The sequence below is a fragment of the Epargyreus clarus genome, unplaced genomic scaffold (genome assembly GCF_041222505.1).
Source record: "Epargyreus clarus isolate Ecla_fem2 unplaced genomic scaffold, WU_Ecla_fem_2.2 ptg000033l, whole genome shotgun sequence".
NCBI lineage: Eukaryota > Metazoa > Arthropoda > Insecta > Lepidoptera > Hesperiidae > Epargyreus > Epargyreus clarus.
In genome coordinates this window covers 5,192,490-5,211,203 of record NW_027332238.1, presented here as the reverse complement: position 1 = coordinate 5,211,203, position 18,714 = coordinate 5,192,490, and the positions used below count along the sequence as shown (strand labels likewise).

The 18,714-nt window shown below is 36.6% G+C and overlaps 1 protein-coding gene across 3 annotated transcripts in view; it reads left to right on the top strand.

Moving 5' to 3' along the window:
• The first annotated feature begins 2,178 nt into the window (after positions 1–2,178).
• The window catches only part of LOC140755458 (gelsolin), a 34,574-nt gene continuing 18,038 nt past the window's right edge, over positions 2,179–18,714 (top strand). The window contains exon 1 of one of the 3 annotated variants that reach the window (XM_073090729.1): positions 2,179–2,257. In XM_073090729.1, the coding sequence (XP_072946830.1) occupies positions 2,244–2,257 (14 nt within the window). In that variant the 5' untranslated portion in view covers positions 2,179–2,243. Of the gene's footprint in view, positions 2,258–7,541; positions 7,588–9,893; positions 9,967–18,714 lie in introns of those variants that run through there. The other 2 variants (XM_073090731.1, XM_073090730.1) reach the window with 2 other exon arrangements.

Sequence of the window (18,714 nt, the reverse complement as noted above, 5' to 3'; positions counted from 1 at the left end):
ACCCACTTTACAGTGGGGTTGGTCTATTTTTGATACTTGTTCATTATATTATAATGTTTTAAAAACCTTTATATTATTATGAATAAATATAAATCCAGGGGGCATTCGACCACCTGAGAATCTGCCCGGGCAAAGAGGGTATCCTCGAGACCCGAATTTCCTGCCCACCGCCCTTATGTTGACACGAGTTTTTGCCCGCGGCTTCGCTCGCGTTACGATGTAATATTATTAACTAAGAAGATTTATACAAACTTCCATCCCCTATTTTATCCCCTTGGGGGTAGAATTGATCAAAATCCTTTCTTAGCGGATGCCTACGTCATAACATCTACCTGTAGGACTACCATGAGTTTACAAAAGTATTACTCGCTAGCGACTGCGTAAAATAAAAAATTGTACAGCGCCTCTGGTGGTTACTCGTAGAACTAAAATCCGTAGTGACGTAACTCGATACGTAAAAAACCTATCGAAATCAAATCGCTAGCGAATGTCATTATGATCTATTGCCATACAAATTCGGTCCCATGAGTCATTAATTTGACAGACGTTGTCAAGAAATACCGTAACGATAGTAGTTATGTTATTCACTAGCAAAATGACAATAGTTTTCTATTTACCATTTCTATAGTGGCGTTTCTATGCCAACTCATGGTAATGCTACTGTATGCCAAATTTCAGCCCGATCCGTCCAGTGGTTTGGGCTGTGCGTTGATAGATCACTATGTCAGTCAGTCACCTTTGAGTTATATATATTTTGTTTGCCGGAATATATGTATGTGCGCCCGGAGGGTAAGACGTCCCAGATATAGATATAGATAGATACGATTCCTACCACAGGTTGGCGTTGGTGTTGGTAACGCTTTTTGTTGTCGAGGGGGAAACCTTCAAAAGGTACCCGACAACGTGGGAGCGACGTCGGGTTATGTGGGATTTTTACCGCACTAAAACCCCCGCGGTGGCCGTCCTCTGCGCTGCGTACAGGGCCCCGGGATCTCCAAAGGAACGCAACCGGAGTCCTCTTAGCGCGTTGCCCCGGGCTCCGCTCAGGTGAGCTTGGCGCTCGCCACACCGTCTGGTGTGTACGACGATATGCGACCACACATACAGCCGTCCATCCCGAGGTCGCTGACGGGCGGTTCGAGCTCCCACTCTTGCCGCCCGCAACCCCGGAAGCCCCCTTTTAGTCGCCTCTTACGACAGGCAGGGGATAGGGGGCATAGCCCTATTCTGGTCCCGGTACTACAGGGACAATGGTGTTAGTACCTGAGGACTAAACTGGAACGCCTCGGTTAAGTTTGCCCTTACCACAAATAGCTTAAATATTTGTTCTTTACAGATTAAGAATCTATTTTCATTCTATTAGTGTAAGCATTTAAGTTTTATAGATTACGAGCTTTTGCCCGCGGCTTCGCTCGCGTTACGAAGTAATATTTTCATCCCCTATTTTATCCCCTTGGGGGTAGAATTGATCAAAATCCTTTCTTAGCGGATGCCTACGTCATAACATCTACCTGCGTGCCAAATTTCAGCCCGATCCGTCCAGTGGTTTGGGCTGTGCGTTGATAGATCACTATGTCAGTCAGTCCTTTGAGTTATATATATTTAGATACCTATAAAAACACACACGCACACCCTCACACACACACTAACACACATACACATAATACAAATGCAGCATTAAGTCCCTACATGGCCAGAGATCGAACCCAAAACCATCCGCTTCAGTATCATAACCTCACCATAGCTTAAATATTTGTTCTATATGTGGGAGAATGCTTCATTTCATATATAAATATTCCGTTTTTAAAATCACATGATATTAATTTCGAACTACCGCTCCGTATTAACAATTGGATACCTGTATGATGGTATAAAAAAGGGGCGCGCAACTGTCAACAGATCAGAAGTTGTCCAATAGTGGGCACGGCACGGTGGTGCTCTGAACTGTTTGGTGTTTTGCTTGGGTGTTATTGTTACTATGGTGGCATTAACGCTTATTCATTTAATTATTTTAACTATATTTTTATAAATATTGGTTAAATTAGTTGAATCGCAATACCATTGTAGATCTACCTACCGGCGCGCCCACATATAGGTATAGATTAAGAACTATTTTCATTCTATTTTCGTTCTACACAGGTTATGTTTACTACCTTATCGTGTTTACAGAATGACTCACTACTTAGTGAGCACTTTATAAGGACAGTCTTATCGGTATATTAAGTGTGAAAGGACGTTCGAACATGGAGGCTTTATTGTGAGTTAAATTTAAGATATTTTGATTGTAATATGTATATGTAAGTATTTTATGGTGATGAAACTTTAAAGTAGGAGAATTTGGAAGAAAACTTAGTTTTTTTTACTTAGTCGATATAATCCAAAATTTTTAACGTGAATATAAACATCTCTTACAAAAATCTTTATAAAATTCTCGTGTCACAATGTTAGTTACCGTACTCCTCCGAAACGGCTTTACCGATTTTCACCAAATTTTATATGCATATTCAGTAGGTCTGAGAATCGGCTACTGTCTATTTTTCATACCCCTAAGTGATAAGGGTTATTCACCCTTCATTTTTTTATTTACATGACAACACAACGTTTGCCGGGTCAGCTAGTTAAGTATATAAAATAGTCTCGGAATAATTTAGTTGTACGAATTCTGTAACAAATATTTTATAACACTTTTTGAAAACAACATTAAGATCTAAATATAAATCAAGGACATGTTTAATGGTTTCGCTTCGCATTAAATTCTTGACCTTGGCGAAACCGGTTTAAACCAGACACGGAGAGAATACAGCCGCCCTTACCCATAGATTAGTAAAGATACTTTGCCGCCTTGAAATTGAATGAAGTCGCAAACGGCTTATTTTAGTAAGTTCTTTTTTTGAATTCTTGACAAATAAAAACATTTTTAGAGAAAATTTACGAATAAATAACTAATACTGCGTAATTTACGTAATAAATAAATAATAATTATTTCAAATAATTTAGGGACATTTTAGCACGGAGACGTGGCAAAAATTTTTTTACGCAACTATTTCAATTCTCAAAACTGGGTACATTTTCTTGTCAGGAGTAAGTAATCTTTACTAATCTATGCCTTTACAATGAATAATTCACAGATATTATTAATGGTCGTTTTTTTAGCACGAGCATGCAGTTTGCATGCAGTTTTAAAGGTAAAACACCATGTGGTTCGACTCCGGCGGCACCGCCACACCTACTTCTACCTAATAACAGCAGTGTTAGGCGCTGCTGTGTTCCGGTTTGAAGGGTGTGGTAAGGGAGACAGACTTTTCCGAGGCGTTCCAACTTAATCCTCAAGGGTAGAGGCGCATCTGTTGTGGGACTGGTGGGAATCGGGTGGTCGAGCGTGGAGGGGTGCGAAGCCTCTCAGATGGGCATGTGGCCCATTGTCAGCGCGTGCGTACATACGACGCGCCAGCATGGCCAGGCCTTGTCTGGATTTGATTGCAGATGTCCATACGACAGTAGCCACTTACCATCAGGTGGAGTGCATGCTCGTCTAATTCTTTATTATATAAAAATACAATCGACAAACATTACTCTCCGCAAAAAATTGACAGACCAGACCAGATCTCTGTTAGTTTTTAATTGGACATATAAATATGTAAACATTACGACTTCTACATCCTTTAAGACATAATATGAATCAATTAACATTTCTAAGTAATACTGACTTATAATCACTAATGACTAGCGACTTCCTCATATAAGTCAATGAATCATTTTTTACGCGATTGCAAGGACGGCTTATATTTTTTATACTTATCTTTCTATTTTTGTATTATTCTGTAGGAGCTGTATCCTGGGGGCCTACCACTATCTTTTAAAAACCATCATAGTTCAAAAAAGTTTTATTTCCTCCTTAAAACAGTAAAATATTCCGTCATACACAGTTGAACAAACTTAAACCCTTATTAATTTTTCGCTTATCCATTGTATAAAACCAACTGAAATTGCCATAATTTGCTTAAAAAGTAAAATTTCCTGCAAAAAAAGTAAAATATGATTAAAATAATATTGTTTTAAGAAATGGTAGCAACCCCCTTGTGGTTTTAGCCGCGTTTAAAAGTGCAAAAACTCGTAATATTTGAAAGGGTTTTAAGTTTGTGCGCGGTACCCTAATCCTTCCTTAGACATTTTTCTGAAAAAAGATATTTTATATAATATAGGAAAAGCAGACGCTGTGTTCTGGTTTGAAGTGTGGTAAGAGAGACAGACTTTTCCGAGGCGTTCCAGCTTAGTCCTCAGGGGTAACGCATCTGTGGCCGACCTGTGTAGGAATATCTAATCCTATCTGGGGTTGATTACAGATGTCCATAGGCGGCAGTAACCACTTACCATCAGGCGGACTGCATGCTCGTCTGCTACTCTTATATTATATAAAAAAAAGTCATACAATTTGCTATGACGACGCGATTCATTTCTATATTCAGAGCGGACTAGCAGTTTTACGCGGACTATACCTCCGTTGAATCATACTCGTTCTAAAATTTAATTAAATTTATCAATATTAATCTTGTTAATTTACCTAACTTGTATTTATTTAATATTATCCTAATTTAAATTATATATTTAAACTTAATTAACTATTGAGTTTAAAAAATACAGAATACATTGATAACACATTTTAATTAATTAAATATTTGTTTTGGGTTTTCACAACTCCATAATAATTTAATTTAATTAATTGTGACTTGTAATTTATGAAATAATTGATCAAATGCGAGTCGAGCGCTCACAGAGGATTCCGTACCAAAATTACATTTAATTTTTAGATGTCAATGTATTGTAAAAATTTGAACTGTTTCTGTTCAAAATATGAAACGTTTTGGCGGTTTTCACGGAAAAATAGCGGTTTCTTGTATGGCGACTTCCATTTATTAGGGTTCCGTACTCAAAGGATAAAAACGGAACCCTATTACTAAGCCTCCGCTCTCTGCCCGTCTGTCACAGGAGTAGAAACCGTAATAAAAAAAACACCTTCTACACTCAAAGCCTCACACTAGGATTCCCTGTATCGTGAATATGGACACACACGGAGACAAATACACTAACACCCAGACCCAGAAACAGAAACCTACATTCATCATTTAGAAATCTGTCTGGCCGGGAATCGAACCCGGGACCCTATGCGCGTCTGACCGGTATGATAACCGCTCCGCCACGCGAGTCGTCAAATAGATACACTAGAAATTTTCACAAAATATATATAGAAAACATAATTTTACATTTGAAGATGGTTGAACCCTTGTGGTTCTACACCGGCGGTACCACCGCCACACCTTTAAAAAAACAACATTGAACAAAAAATACTATTAAAATTTTCGACCTCATTTTTTACTTTATACATATAACAAATTACTGTTCTAAATTTCTAACAATGAAACAACACCTGAGAAAATTATTTTCTTTAAATGTCATCATTATGTTAAATTCTGTAATGAAGTCGATAAATAAAATAAAGAAGTAGAACTATGGCCGCTTTAACAACAAATACTAAAACTTGAAAATACAACGGGGTCGCCATACAAAAAACCGTTTTTCGCTTATCTATCGAACCATAATTAATAGACAGGCAGTTAGAATTTTCACTATACCTGCTATAATAACAAATACGAAAAATAAAATCATCTTGAAAATAGAAAAAATGGTGGTACGGAACCCTTCGTGTGAGAAATGGACTCGCTATTGGCCAATTCATAAAATAATTATTTATAACTTTCAGTTTTTTTAGTCAATCCGATTGATTATTTTTATGATAAATTATTCTTTTATTTTATTAAATAGTTATAACTCACAATTGATCTACATAAAGTTATTAGGTAATATTTATCTAGAACAGGTACAGAATGACTAAGATGTGCTTCGACCTTGATTCTTGGCAGATCTTTTTCCTACCACAAAGATAATTAGGTTGCAGCAAGTAAGTCGTTTCTGATTTTTTACGTAATGACTAGGCGGAAGATTAAAACAATCATATTTAAACAATTATTTTAATATTTTTGTATTTTTCGTAATTTAGTTTAAGTACATTTATCCTATGATAACTTGAGGATGGAAGAACCCTCTGTGGAGGGTTCGACTCCGGAGATATCGCCGTCATACCTATTTCTGCTTAATAACAGCAGTTTTAAGCGCTGCTGTGTTCTGGTTTGAAGGGTGCAGTAAGACAGACAGTTATCCGAGGTGTTCCAGCTTAGTCTTCAGGGGTAGTAACGCTAGAGACGCGATGCGACCCTTGAAGACCCTAAAAAAATTACATATTTGTTTGCTAATCATAGCCAAATTAAGAATTTCGCTGTCATCCCTAGCTCCCAAGGGAGAGGCCCTTAATTAGTCATTTAATAAATAAGAACACTAAGTACGTTTTTTTATAATATAGGAGTAGCAGACGAGCATGCAGTCCACCTGATGGTAAGTCACTACCGTATGGACATCTGTAATCAACCCCAGATAGGATTAGATATTCCTACCTGAGGTCGGCCACAGATGCGCCGCTACCCCTGAGGTCTAAACTAAAACGCCTCGCATAAGTCTGTCTCCCTTACCACACCCTTCAAAACGGAACACAGCAGCGCCTAACACTGCTGTTGTTAGGTAGATATAGGTGTGGCGGTGGTGCTGACGGAGTCGTCAAATTGAATGTGTAATTATGTCTTTCATTGGTGTGTATGATACAATACTTACAATGCAGAACGCAAAGTACAAATGAAGGTCATTTTACTTTACGGTTCATTGCACCTTTGGAGATGAATTTTTCGTGTTGTAACAGACCTTAAAAATAGACTATCCAACTTAGTTCCCATTGGTTTTCGAAAACTTTTTGAAATATACTGACTATTTGTACTAATACATTTTAGACCTTTTAGCTAAAAATAAAACAATAAACAGATAAAAAAATCAACGGGTTACACGGGCAGAAGTGGAAACTTTCGAAACCTATCCTAACCTATGTAAATAATAAAATCAAAAGAAAAAAGAAACTTTTTAAAAACAAGTGTTTATTAATTGTTAATAAAGACCTAAAACGTTAAAAATAATTTAAACCCGATTTATTAAATACTTGCGTTTTTATATCAGACAGTTTTTTTTATAAATAAAAGCGTGTTACATTACCACATTTAGAAATATAGTATTAAATAAATCGACCAAACATTAATTGGAGTTTACTCCTTAAGAAACGATTTGAGTTATAAGGCCCGGTACGGAAATTTTATGAGGAGTAAAATCAAGTGTAACACGAAAAGTTGAGGCGTTACGTAGAAAGAGACAAACATATATATCCACACTGTTCGAATTCGGAGAGAGGTGAGGGGGCTGAGGGGTTGTTACTAACCACACTTGAATTTTTGCATACAACCATTACACATACACCACGACAGTAAAATTAAATAAAAGTTTAAGTATAATGTTAAAATAGACTTAATAGAAGCGTCTTACAACACCCTAATTAATATTCACGCTGTAACACACACTGTACACTGTGTCACTATTATTTGTATTCAGTGTTGAACAGACAGTGACGCGCGCGGACGTATTTTATTATTACTTATTGTAAGTATGTTTATTTATTAACTTGTTTGTTCATTGTGTGCTTTGTAAGCAACGTACTTTTCACTGCGGACTGTATAAGATAACTAGCTGACCCGGCAAACTTTGTACCTCAAAATCTATTTATCAAATATATTTCATATAAAATATAGCCTATGTTACTCGTGGATAATGTAGCTTTCGAATGGTGAAAGAATTTGTAAAATCGGTCCAGTAGTTTTTGAGCCTATTCATTACAAACAAACATACAAACAAATTTCCTCTTTATAATATTAGTGTAGATGAAGTTTCGTTTGTAACGAAAATAGTCTATTTATACTTTCACCTAATTTTGGGATAGTGTCATTGTGAGATGTTTCAAGTTTTACTATATTTAACGCTATAAATACACCATTGTTAGTAGTATTTAGCATTGAATCCGCCTTTTGTACCACATTTTTTAATATGGTCAATAAAATATTTAGGTTTAAAGATCTTTATTTCTCATAGAAGACATTTGTCACTTACATGAGAACAATAACTTATAATTAAGTACAATACTTAAATTAATAATTTAATAATCTAATAATAAAATATTAATAAATGAATCCATTTAAAGTGACAAATTGTCCTGGTAATGAAGTTTATTTTTCTTTCAATGTCATTTTGGAATACTTTTCCGTTTTGTGTATGTCGTTAGTATCGTAATGAAGTCGGTTAAAAACGTACAAATAGTACATTACGATACGAGGACGAAAAATTTTTTTCTGACAAGTGTGAGTTTGCAGGCCGAGCCGCAGGCGAGGACTGCAATCACACGAGTCAGAAAAACATTTTTCGTCCGCGTGTTGTATAAAATTTTATATTACGGGGTCGGAAATGGGGGTTTTGCGCACGCGAAGCGTGCGTAAAACGTCAATTTACGCACGCCGTGATATAAAATAATTATTTATTTATAAAAATCAACTACCTTAAAAAAATTATGATAAACCTATTTATTTCCTCATTTTTTACAATTCGGGGATGATGTGTACAAAAGTAACGGAATTATCTTACTTTTACTATATCTGTGTACTACATCCTTGCAATAAATAAATGTCATTTAATTTAAATTCGTTAGGCTTGCCTGATTATTAAAAAAAGCATATGAGCACCAAATTTTAAGTGATTTGGTCCAGTAGTTGCAAAATGTGACGGACGGACTGACAAACGCACTAGTAATCCTATAACGGTTTAGTTGTATCGTACGGAACCCTACAAAGACAAAGCTAGACACTTATTTATAGATAATTAATACAAAAGGCATATGTAAAAAAAATAGAAAAAGCAATTAATGATTTAACCGTAGATTAGTAAAGATTACTCACTCCTAACAAGAAAATGTACCCAGTTTTGAGAATTGAAATAGTTGCGTAAAAAAGTTTTGCCACGTCTCCGTGCTAAAATGTCCCTAAAATATTTGAAATAAGTATTTATTTATTATGTAAATTACGCAATCTTAGTTATTTATTAGTAAATTTTCTCTAAAAATGTTTTTATTTGTCAAGAATTCAAAAAAAGAACTTACTAATAAGCCGTTTGTGGCTTCATTCAATTTCAAGGCGGAGAAGTATCTTTACTAATCCATGGATTTTTAAATAAAATTTCTTAAACCATCTTAAAATACCGTAACTAACATGCGGGCGGTGACACGCCGAATTCACTATAGCGTAAGAGCGTTTTCACATTATCCGATCCGATATCGGTATCGGACGCCGATACGATATCGGGGTAAGTAAAATGTATGAAACATGTACCTGCCTTTCACATTGTCCGTTCCGATATCGGATATCGGAGCCGACAGCGATATGCTGGCGACACCATCGGACGCCCGTGAGCCGTCGGGCGATAATGTTTGTATGTGTGCTCTACGTGTATCTAAATTGTCTCTGTGTGCGTAGAGCCCGATGCGACTTTTGTGAGATGAATTAGCAAATAATTGAATGTGGATTCACTCATACGAAAGTAATTAAAAAACTTTCTAGGTGCGTGTTGTAGCTTGCTAAAAAGAGTGTAAAATGCTCCCTCTGAATATCTAGCTTCCACAATAGGATGTATCCAATACCGTCTGTGAACAGATCTTTTTTTGCGTCTCAAATATAAGAGATACAGCAAATAAAGTTTTCTATTATAGTCTGCCATGATGACCTGTCCGCACTAAGCTATCGAGCAAATGGCCGTATCGGAACGATTTTGTCGGAAATATGTGAAAATAGCACATGGTGTCGGCTATCGGATGTCGGCTATCGTCGTCCGACACCGATATCGGATCGGATAATCTGAAAACGCTCTAACAGTGCCTGTATCTATGTTCAGTGTCGCTCGACGACTCCGACAGGATACACGCGAGATATATCTGTAATTGTGAGTATTTTATATACGTAGTCTTTTTTTTCGGTGTTCTTTTTTATATTGTTTATATTAACCTAACGATTAAGACGTGCTACTGGAAAGTAGTCAACGCCGCCTATGGACATTTGCAACACCAGAGTCGCTAATGCGTCGGCTTTGAAGGAGAGCTCTTTTGCACCTTTTTAAAGAGCCCCATGTCATAGCTCTCTGGGAATGTACTCTTGTTCTTACGTAGGGCCAGATTTAGGGGAGAACTTCCACAAAATCCCACGATAGAGATAAATATACGCTACGAATAGATAACTTCTTTGGGACCTTAACCTTCTTTGGGAGGTTAAAAATACATTGTTTTAGGAAGAAAAATAAACAAATTTTACTTGGTAACTTATAAGTTTTTTTCCAAAAAGTTAAGTGTGTGTTTTTGTAAGCAGTGTTGAAATAAATGTATTTATTTGTTGGCAAAGTTTTTGAAATCTTGACGGAAAAATTGTTTCTTTTTTCGGCAAATAATTAAGTGCCTCCACTACTTCATTGCCACAGAGCCTCTAGATTTCTAAATCTGGCCCTGCTTACACGATGACCTGCGAATATCTTCTTTTTTTTTATAATATAAGAGTAGCAGACGAGCATGCAGTCCACCTGATGGTAAGTGGCTACTACCGCCCATGGACATCTGTAATCAACCCCAGATAGGATTAAGTATTCCTACCTGAGGTCGGCCACAGATGCGCCGCTACTCCTGAGGACTAAACTGGAACGCCTCGGAAAAGTCTGTCTCCCTTACCACACCCTTCAAACCGGAACACAGCAGCGCCTAACACTGCTGTTATTAGGTAGAAATAGGTGTGGCGGTGGTGCCGCCGGAGTCGAACCACAAAGGGTTCTACCACCTTCAAATATCTATCTGTATGTGTGTTGTTTTTTAAATATAGAAAGCAAATAAGATATCGATGTTTTGGGTCCAAAAGATCGATTCTCCGATTAGTCGATCTTAGATCGCCATCCCTAGTTCCCGTGGAATTTCCGGGATAAAAACTATCCTATGTCCTTTCTCGGGTCTCAGACTATCTTTGTACAAAATTACATTAAAATCGGTTCAGTGGTTTAGGCGTGAAGAAGAGACAACCAGACAGACAGAGTTACTTTCGGATTTATAATAGTAAGGATAAGGATTTTCTATTGTATATTTTTGGATTATTCAGTCTTGCTTTGAGTTATGAAATGTCAACTAATTTTTGCAATGTCTTTTATAAAGGAAGTGTGATAAATTAGTGAATAAAGAGTAGATTAGTAAAGATTACTCACTCCTAACAAGAAAATGTAACCCGTCTTGATTGTCACCGTCATCTATTTTCTTGTTCGAAAAATATTTAAAAAATGTAATTTTTAGATCATTTACGCATGTAACGTATCAATATTTCTCCGCACTTTTTCTTCGATTTCGTGTTTTTGCACCACTTCACTGCACATGTCGGCATTGTTCCGCGTAAATTACACACAATCCGGTAGTAGTTTAAGAAAAAAATTGTACCTGACAATTTGTAAGTGCCGTCGTTGGCCTATACAAAAATAAATATATTTCATTCATTCATTCATTTCATTCATTCAATTATCTATGGGATAAAGATGTACTCGTATTATTGTAATGTTAATTATTATGGAATAATTTATTGTTTTTTTGGGAATGCTTTCTGAGCGTTTGAATAGTAGATATTGTTTAGTCTGTCAATGTTATGTCTCTCTTTGATCTCTACAATATTGTTTATTTATTTATTCGTTAAATCAACATGTATTAGAACCGTATGATTATAAACAGGCAACATTATGATTCTAGGCTTACACAGTTTTATTTGTAACGAGCTTTTGCCCGCAGCGTCGCTCGCGTTACGAAGTAATATTTTCATCCCCTATTTTATCCCCATGGGGGTAGAATTGATCAAAATCCTTTCTTAGCGGATGCCTACGTCATAACATCTACCTGCATGCGAAATTTCAGCCCGATCCGTCCAGTGGTTTGGGCTGTGCGTTGATAGATCACTATGTCAGTCAGTCACCTTTGAGTTTTATATATTTAGAGATACGTATTGTTTATTTTATGCTTACAAAATCAAATTTTAATTCGAGCTGTTTGTTGGTGGCTTATAAAATTTTTATTTACTTAAAATGATTTGTGATTGATACAAATCTCTCGTGGACAGCCCAAGTCAGCGAAGTGAGTCGAAAAGTTCATCATGCTTTCCATTCGTTGAGGTGCCTGCAATGTTTCTTACCCTTAAAAACTAGGATCACTCTCGCCCAAACTTTAATTCTACCCATTATCGACTATGCTGACGCCTGTTATTTGGATGCCACAGAGGAGCTCCTCAATAAACTTGAGCGCTTACAAAATTTATGTATTCGTTTTATTTTCGGTGTCCGCAAATACGATCACGTTTCTCAACTTCGTAAGGATCTCAAGTGGCTCCCAATCCGTCTTCGCAGAAATACAAGGATACTATGTTTATTATTTAATATACTCCGTAACCCCAACTATCCCACTTACCTGCGAGAACGTTTCTCTTTCGCTCGATCTTCTTACGCCCCTTGCAGAACACATATTAAGACCCTACTCAAATTTCCCCCCCATAAAACTTCTTCCTACTCCTATTCCTTCTCCGTGCATGCTGTTAGATTATGGAATGCGCTTCCACCAAAGATTCGTGAATCTAACACTATTTCTGTATTTAAAAAGCGAGTTAGGCTGAGACCGCACTGCGATTAAACGCACGCGTTTAACCGCAAGACTGAAACCGCTAAAATATAAAACATATTGCTTTCTATACAAGTGCACGCACTAGTGACTTTTTCAGTCGACTGATTTATTGTTACATTTTGACCGCGGCTTGTTTAAAGCGCGGTTTTTTGTCTCCCATAGTAATTGTATGGTGGGGCATTGATATAAACTAAAGATATGTTACTAGTGGGTAAAACATGAAATATACAAAATACACCAATTGGAGTGAATCGACTCCAGCCGCTCTCGCGGCGGCGTAGTAACTGACACGTATGTATGTCACTGTATACGTTTAACGTCATTATTTTTGTCTTCTAAGCCTCAAAATGCCTTCTTGGGCAATGCTTAAATGTACAAATTATGCAAAAAAATACCCAAGATTCATGGAATCACATTTCACAAGTAAATGAGGAGAAATCATTATATCTTGATTGTTTTTCGTGCTTGGTCCGCTATAATTACGTAACTGACAAAATAGAGATAACGTATTCCTTCCACAAGTAGTAATAGAGAAGCAAAATTTACGTACATATTTACGTATGAATGAATGAGTTACTTTCGGGTAAGCAAAAAGAAAAACGTGTATTTGTGTGTTTAGTGTAACACTTATTTGTGTTGTTTTGTGGGCAGGTAACATATCTATAGTTTTAAATATCATTGGTTTTTTATTCAGTCTCTAACCCCACAACACGTGCTGTTCGCCTGAAATCTATGATGAGACTGAAATAAAATTAAGCCAAAAGAAAACCGCAGTGCGTGTTCGTATGCGTTTTGGCGTTTTCAGCTTTTTTTATTCAGTCTGCGTTTAATCGCAGTGCGGTCTCAGCCTTAAAGAGTATTATAGTTCCTTATCTAAGTAGTTCATATATATAATTTATATATTGTATTATATATAGTATATATTTATATATAGTATATATATATATGAAGCAGCAGCGATAGCCTAGTGGTTAAGAAACGCGGCCTTTCGATCGAGGGGTCCGAGGTTCAAATCCCAGGCACGCACCTCTGATTTTTTCAAAATTATGTGCGTATTATAAATTAATTATCACTTGCTTAAACGGTGAAGGAAAACATCGTGAGGAAACCTGCATACCTGAGAGATTTATAAAAAAAAAATCTCAAAGGTATGTGAAGTCTACCAATACGCACTTGGCCAGCGCGGTGGACTATGGCCTAATCCTTCTGACAGTAATGGGTTGATGATGATGATATATATATATATATATATATATATATATATATATATATATATATATATATATATATATATATATATATATATATATAAGTATTTATTTATATATGTATGTATTGTATAATATGTAATGTTATTTTTACATCTTTATATAAGTACACACAGATTCTACCATTCTGCACCCCCTATGCACTCACAGGTCTGCTGGAAGAAATTTCTTACAGAAATAAGCAGTGCCTTTGTACATACGATTTCATTATATGTGTTTTTTTTTTCTTCCTGTATCTATTTTGTGTGTACATAAATAATAAATAAATAAATAAATAAATGATTTTAGTGTTATGCGCTGCTGTGTTCTGGTTTAAAGGGTGTGGTAAGGGAGACATACTTTTCTGAGGCGTTCCAGCTTTGTCCGCAGGGGTAGCGGCGCATCGGTTGCTTTCTGATAGGAATCTTATCTTAACTGGGGTTGATTATAGATGTCCATACGTGGCTGTAGCCACATACTATTATACCATCTCCACCGAAGAATTAGGCCATAGTCCACCACGCTGGCCAAGTGCGTATTAGTAGACTTCACATACCTTTGAATGTTTTTTTATAAATCTCTCAGGTATGCAGGTTTCCTCACGCTGTTTTCCTTCACCGTTTAGCAAGTGATAATTAATCTTATCTGGGGTTGATTACAGTCATACATGGGTAGATTGGGTAGCTATAGCTTACCATCAGGTGGACTGCATTCTCGTCTGCTACTCTTATAATATAAAAAAAAAAACTCATATTGTTATCCTGACAAATGAATAAATGATTATGATTATTTTAATGTATGCACATAAGCTTATTATAAACATCTAGAAGTCATCTTATATATAAAATTCTCGTGTCACAATGTTAGTTACCGTACTCCTCCGAAACGGCTTTACCGATTTTCAACAAATTTTATATGCATATTCAGTTGGCCTGAGAATCGGCTACTATTTATTTTTCATGCCCCTAAGTGATAAGGTTGTTCACCCTTAACATTTTTTTATTTATATGGCAACACGTTTGCCGGGTCAGCTAGTAATATATAAGAAAATGTGTTTCAATAAAATTTTATTCATATTCAAATGTCAATTCTATTTTAAATTGTATTTTACATAAATGGCAGACTACTTTTATTGTCTTTGTAAAAAATAGATATTGACTTGATTTCAATGTTATTTTATTATATATATACTACCTAAATTTCCTACAATTGTTAAGGAAAAAATAAAGGTTCTGTATCCATTCCCGTAAGAATTTCGAGATAAAAAGTATATAAAAAGTTGAGATGCGTCGAATAGTGGTTTCACCGTTTTCAAATATTATATTTGTTTAACCAGGATTACATGAGGAAAAAGAGACAGGAAAACTTTGTTAGAAAACATTGGGATTTATTTTTTAAGATAACAATTTTGACAAATTTAAATTTTTGGATAACCGCCAGCATTTCGTAGGAGTGACAAAAAATCACAATGTTTTTATTGACTCACTTTCTTCTTAGTAACCATCATCGACTGTAATCTTAAATGAGGATAAAAATTGTATTCTGTAAATATTTTGAAAGGTAAAATTAGCTTCTATAGTAGCAGACGAGCATGCAGTCCACCTGATGGTAAGCTACTGCCGCCCATGGACATATGTATTCAATCATAGATAAGATTAGATTCCTACCTGAGGTTGCCAACAAGCTACTACTGAGGATTAAGTTGGTACCCCTTGGGTAAATATGTCTCCCGTACCACACCCTTCAAACCAGAACACAGCTGTTATTAGGCAGAAATAGGTGTGACGGTGGTGCCGCTGGAGTCGAACCACAGCGTTTTCTACCACCTTTAAAATTAGTATACTTCGGCCGGGGAGGTATCTGACCACACCCACCCACTACCCAAAGAATAAGACATACATAGGCAGTGATAGCCTAGTGGTTAAGAAACTCGGCCTCTCGATTGAGGGGTCCGAGGTTCAAATCCCAGGCACGCACCTCTGATCTTTCAAAGTATGTGGGTATTAGAAATTAATTATCACTTGCTAAACGGTGAAGGAAAACATCGTGAGGAAACCTGCATACCTGAGAGATTTATAAAAAAATCACAAAGGTATGTAAAGTCTACCAATACGCACCTGGCCAGCGCGGTGGACTATGGCCTAATCCTCATTCTGAGAGTAGACCCGTGCCGTGGAGGTGGGATGATGACATACATATATACGTTCTATAAACATTACCTTCCTTAGTCGTAAAATAGCAGTCTATTGTTATTCGTTGTCTACGAAACCATTATTCATTAATCCACCATTTCGACACAAATTTGACACATAATACGTTGTAATAAAGTTAACAATCCCTTAACTAGGGCAGTCCCTCGATGATGTCATAAGGGCGTAGGGACATCTAGGATGACGTCATGAGGGTGTGGCACCCTAAACGACCTTTGAGTATCGATTTTGGCAGACACAAGTTATACATGAACTAGTAACGCTGCTGTGTTCTGGTTTGAAGTGTGCTGAGGAAATACTTTTCCGAGGCGTTCCAGCTTAGTCAGGGGTAGCGGCGCATCTGTGGCCGATCTAAGATAGGAGTCTAATGTTATCTTAGATTGATAACAGATGCCCATACGGCAGTAGCCACTTACCATCAGGTGGGTTGCATGCTCGTCTGCTGCTACTAAATTATAAAAAAATAACTATAATGTAAGTGACATATGGACATTTGTAATCAATCCAAGATAGAATTGAAGTCCTATCTAAGGTAAGGTAAGGCTAAGGTTGCTGCCATTGAGAACTAAGTTGGAACGTGTCGGGTAAGTAAATCTCCCTTACCACACTTCAAACCAGAACACAGCAGCGCTACACTGCTGTTATAACAGAAATAGGTGTGACGGTGGTGCCGCCGGAGTCGAACCACAAATAATTCTTATAATAATATTATTATTAAATTTGGATCAATAGTTTATTATTATCGATTACTTACTAATAAACCTCTCCTCTTCATAATATTACAGTATAGAATATAGATTATGTAAAAAAAATTATGAGCTTGTAAATGATATATGAATCACTCTTTATAAGAATCTACATTACTCAAGTGTATCCTTAGACTAAAAAAGATAGACAAGTATTTTAAATAAACATTGATACGATCGAAATTCTGCTTATTTATAATAATACTAGTGGTGCCCACGGCTTTGCCCGCATTTTAAAAAAATAATATGACGTACATAAAACTGAAAATTTGTACCTGCATTGGAATGACAGTGGTGCCATCTGTCGAAAATTGGTCTTACCAACTCCCAAATCCTCGTGGGCTCTCGGACAACAACTTTACTAAAGATCATCACTTGATGAAATGCATAGTTTCCGATTCTATAACTACTTACGAATTAAAAATTAATTTAAAAAAACCTGTTCCCACGGACTAAATTGTGATTCTAAACCATTCTCAAGTCCCCTTGAACACACACAACAAATTTCATCAAAATCAGTGCAGTCGTGTAGGAGGAGTTCAGTGACATACACACGCACATAAGAAATATATATATAAAGATAGCGGTTATGTATGGCGATCCCCATTTCTTTTCATTTTTTTTATTTTTAATATTGTTATGGCGGCCACCATTGTAAAAAATCAAGTGTTTATCTATTACGGTTCAAGAGATAGAGCCCTGTGACAGACGAACAGATGGAGGCTTAGTAAAAGGGTTCCGTTTACCCTCTGGGTACGGAATCCTGAAGCCAGGGCCGGATTTAGAGGTCTAGAGGCCTTGGGGTAATAAAGGAGTGGAGGCCCCCTGGCCCCAAATTATTTTCCGAATAAAATGAACAATTTTATCAGTTGAGTTTTGCAATAAATATTTTGTTGTGAAACGCGGGTAGATTCTTCTAGTATTAATGTTTGTAAAGTACTGTAGATAAAGGTAAAACAGCGAAAAAAAATATCAAAGGAAAATATATTTTCATTTTACTAGTGTTTACTAGGTGGAATCAAAAAAAACAATTCCGACGTCTCTATTGTGGGGGCCCCTCTTTTGTGGAGGCCCCGGGGCTGCCGCCCTGGTTGCCCTCCCTTAAATCCGGCTCTGCCTGAAGCTTTGCAAATCCCTACTAATATTATAAATCCGAAAGTAACTCTGTCTGTCTGTCTGTCTGTCTGGTTGTCACTTCTTCACGCCCAAACCACTGAACGGGAAATCCCACGGGAACTAGGGATGGCGATCTAAGATCGATTAATCGGAGAATCGATCTTTTGGATCAAACAGTCGATTATATTAATCGATATTAGTAAGGATTGAATCGTAAACTATGCATTTGATCAAGTGATGATCTTTAGCAAAGTCGTCCTTGAGCCCACGAAGGTTTCAAAGTTGGTACGACCAATTTTCGCCAGATGGCGCCACTTTCATTCCAATGAAGGTACGAATTTTCAGTTTTATGTATGTTAGTATGTCATATTATTTTCTTTAAAACGCGGACGAAGCCGCGGGCAATAACTAGTGTTTATTTAAAGTACAGTACCGTACTAAGTCGAGCAAAAACGACTCCAATATCTGCAATGCGATGTCTATTTTTTTAAATCTGAGTGTACATAACATTATTATCTTGTTTTATCTTCGTGTTGGATGGATGCCAGCTTATTCAGAAAGATACGTAGGTGAGATATCAGTCTCAGACCTAGAATTATTAGGTATTTCGTTTTTTCGAAAAAATTCGAGAACTATCTTAGTGATACTAATTTTAGGTATCGTGTGTTGGCATGATTTTGTGACTTAGC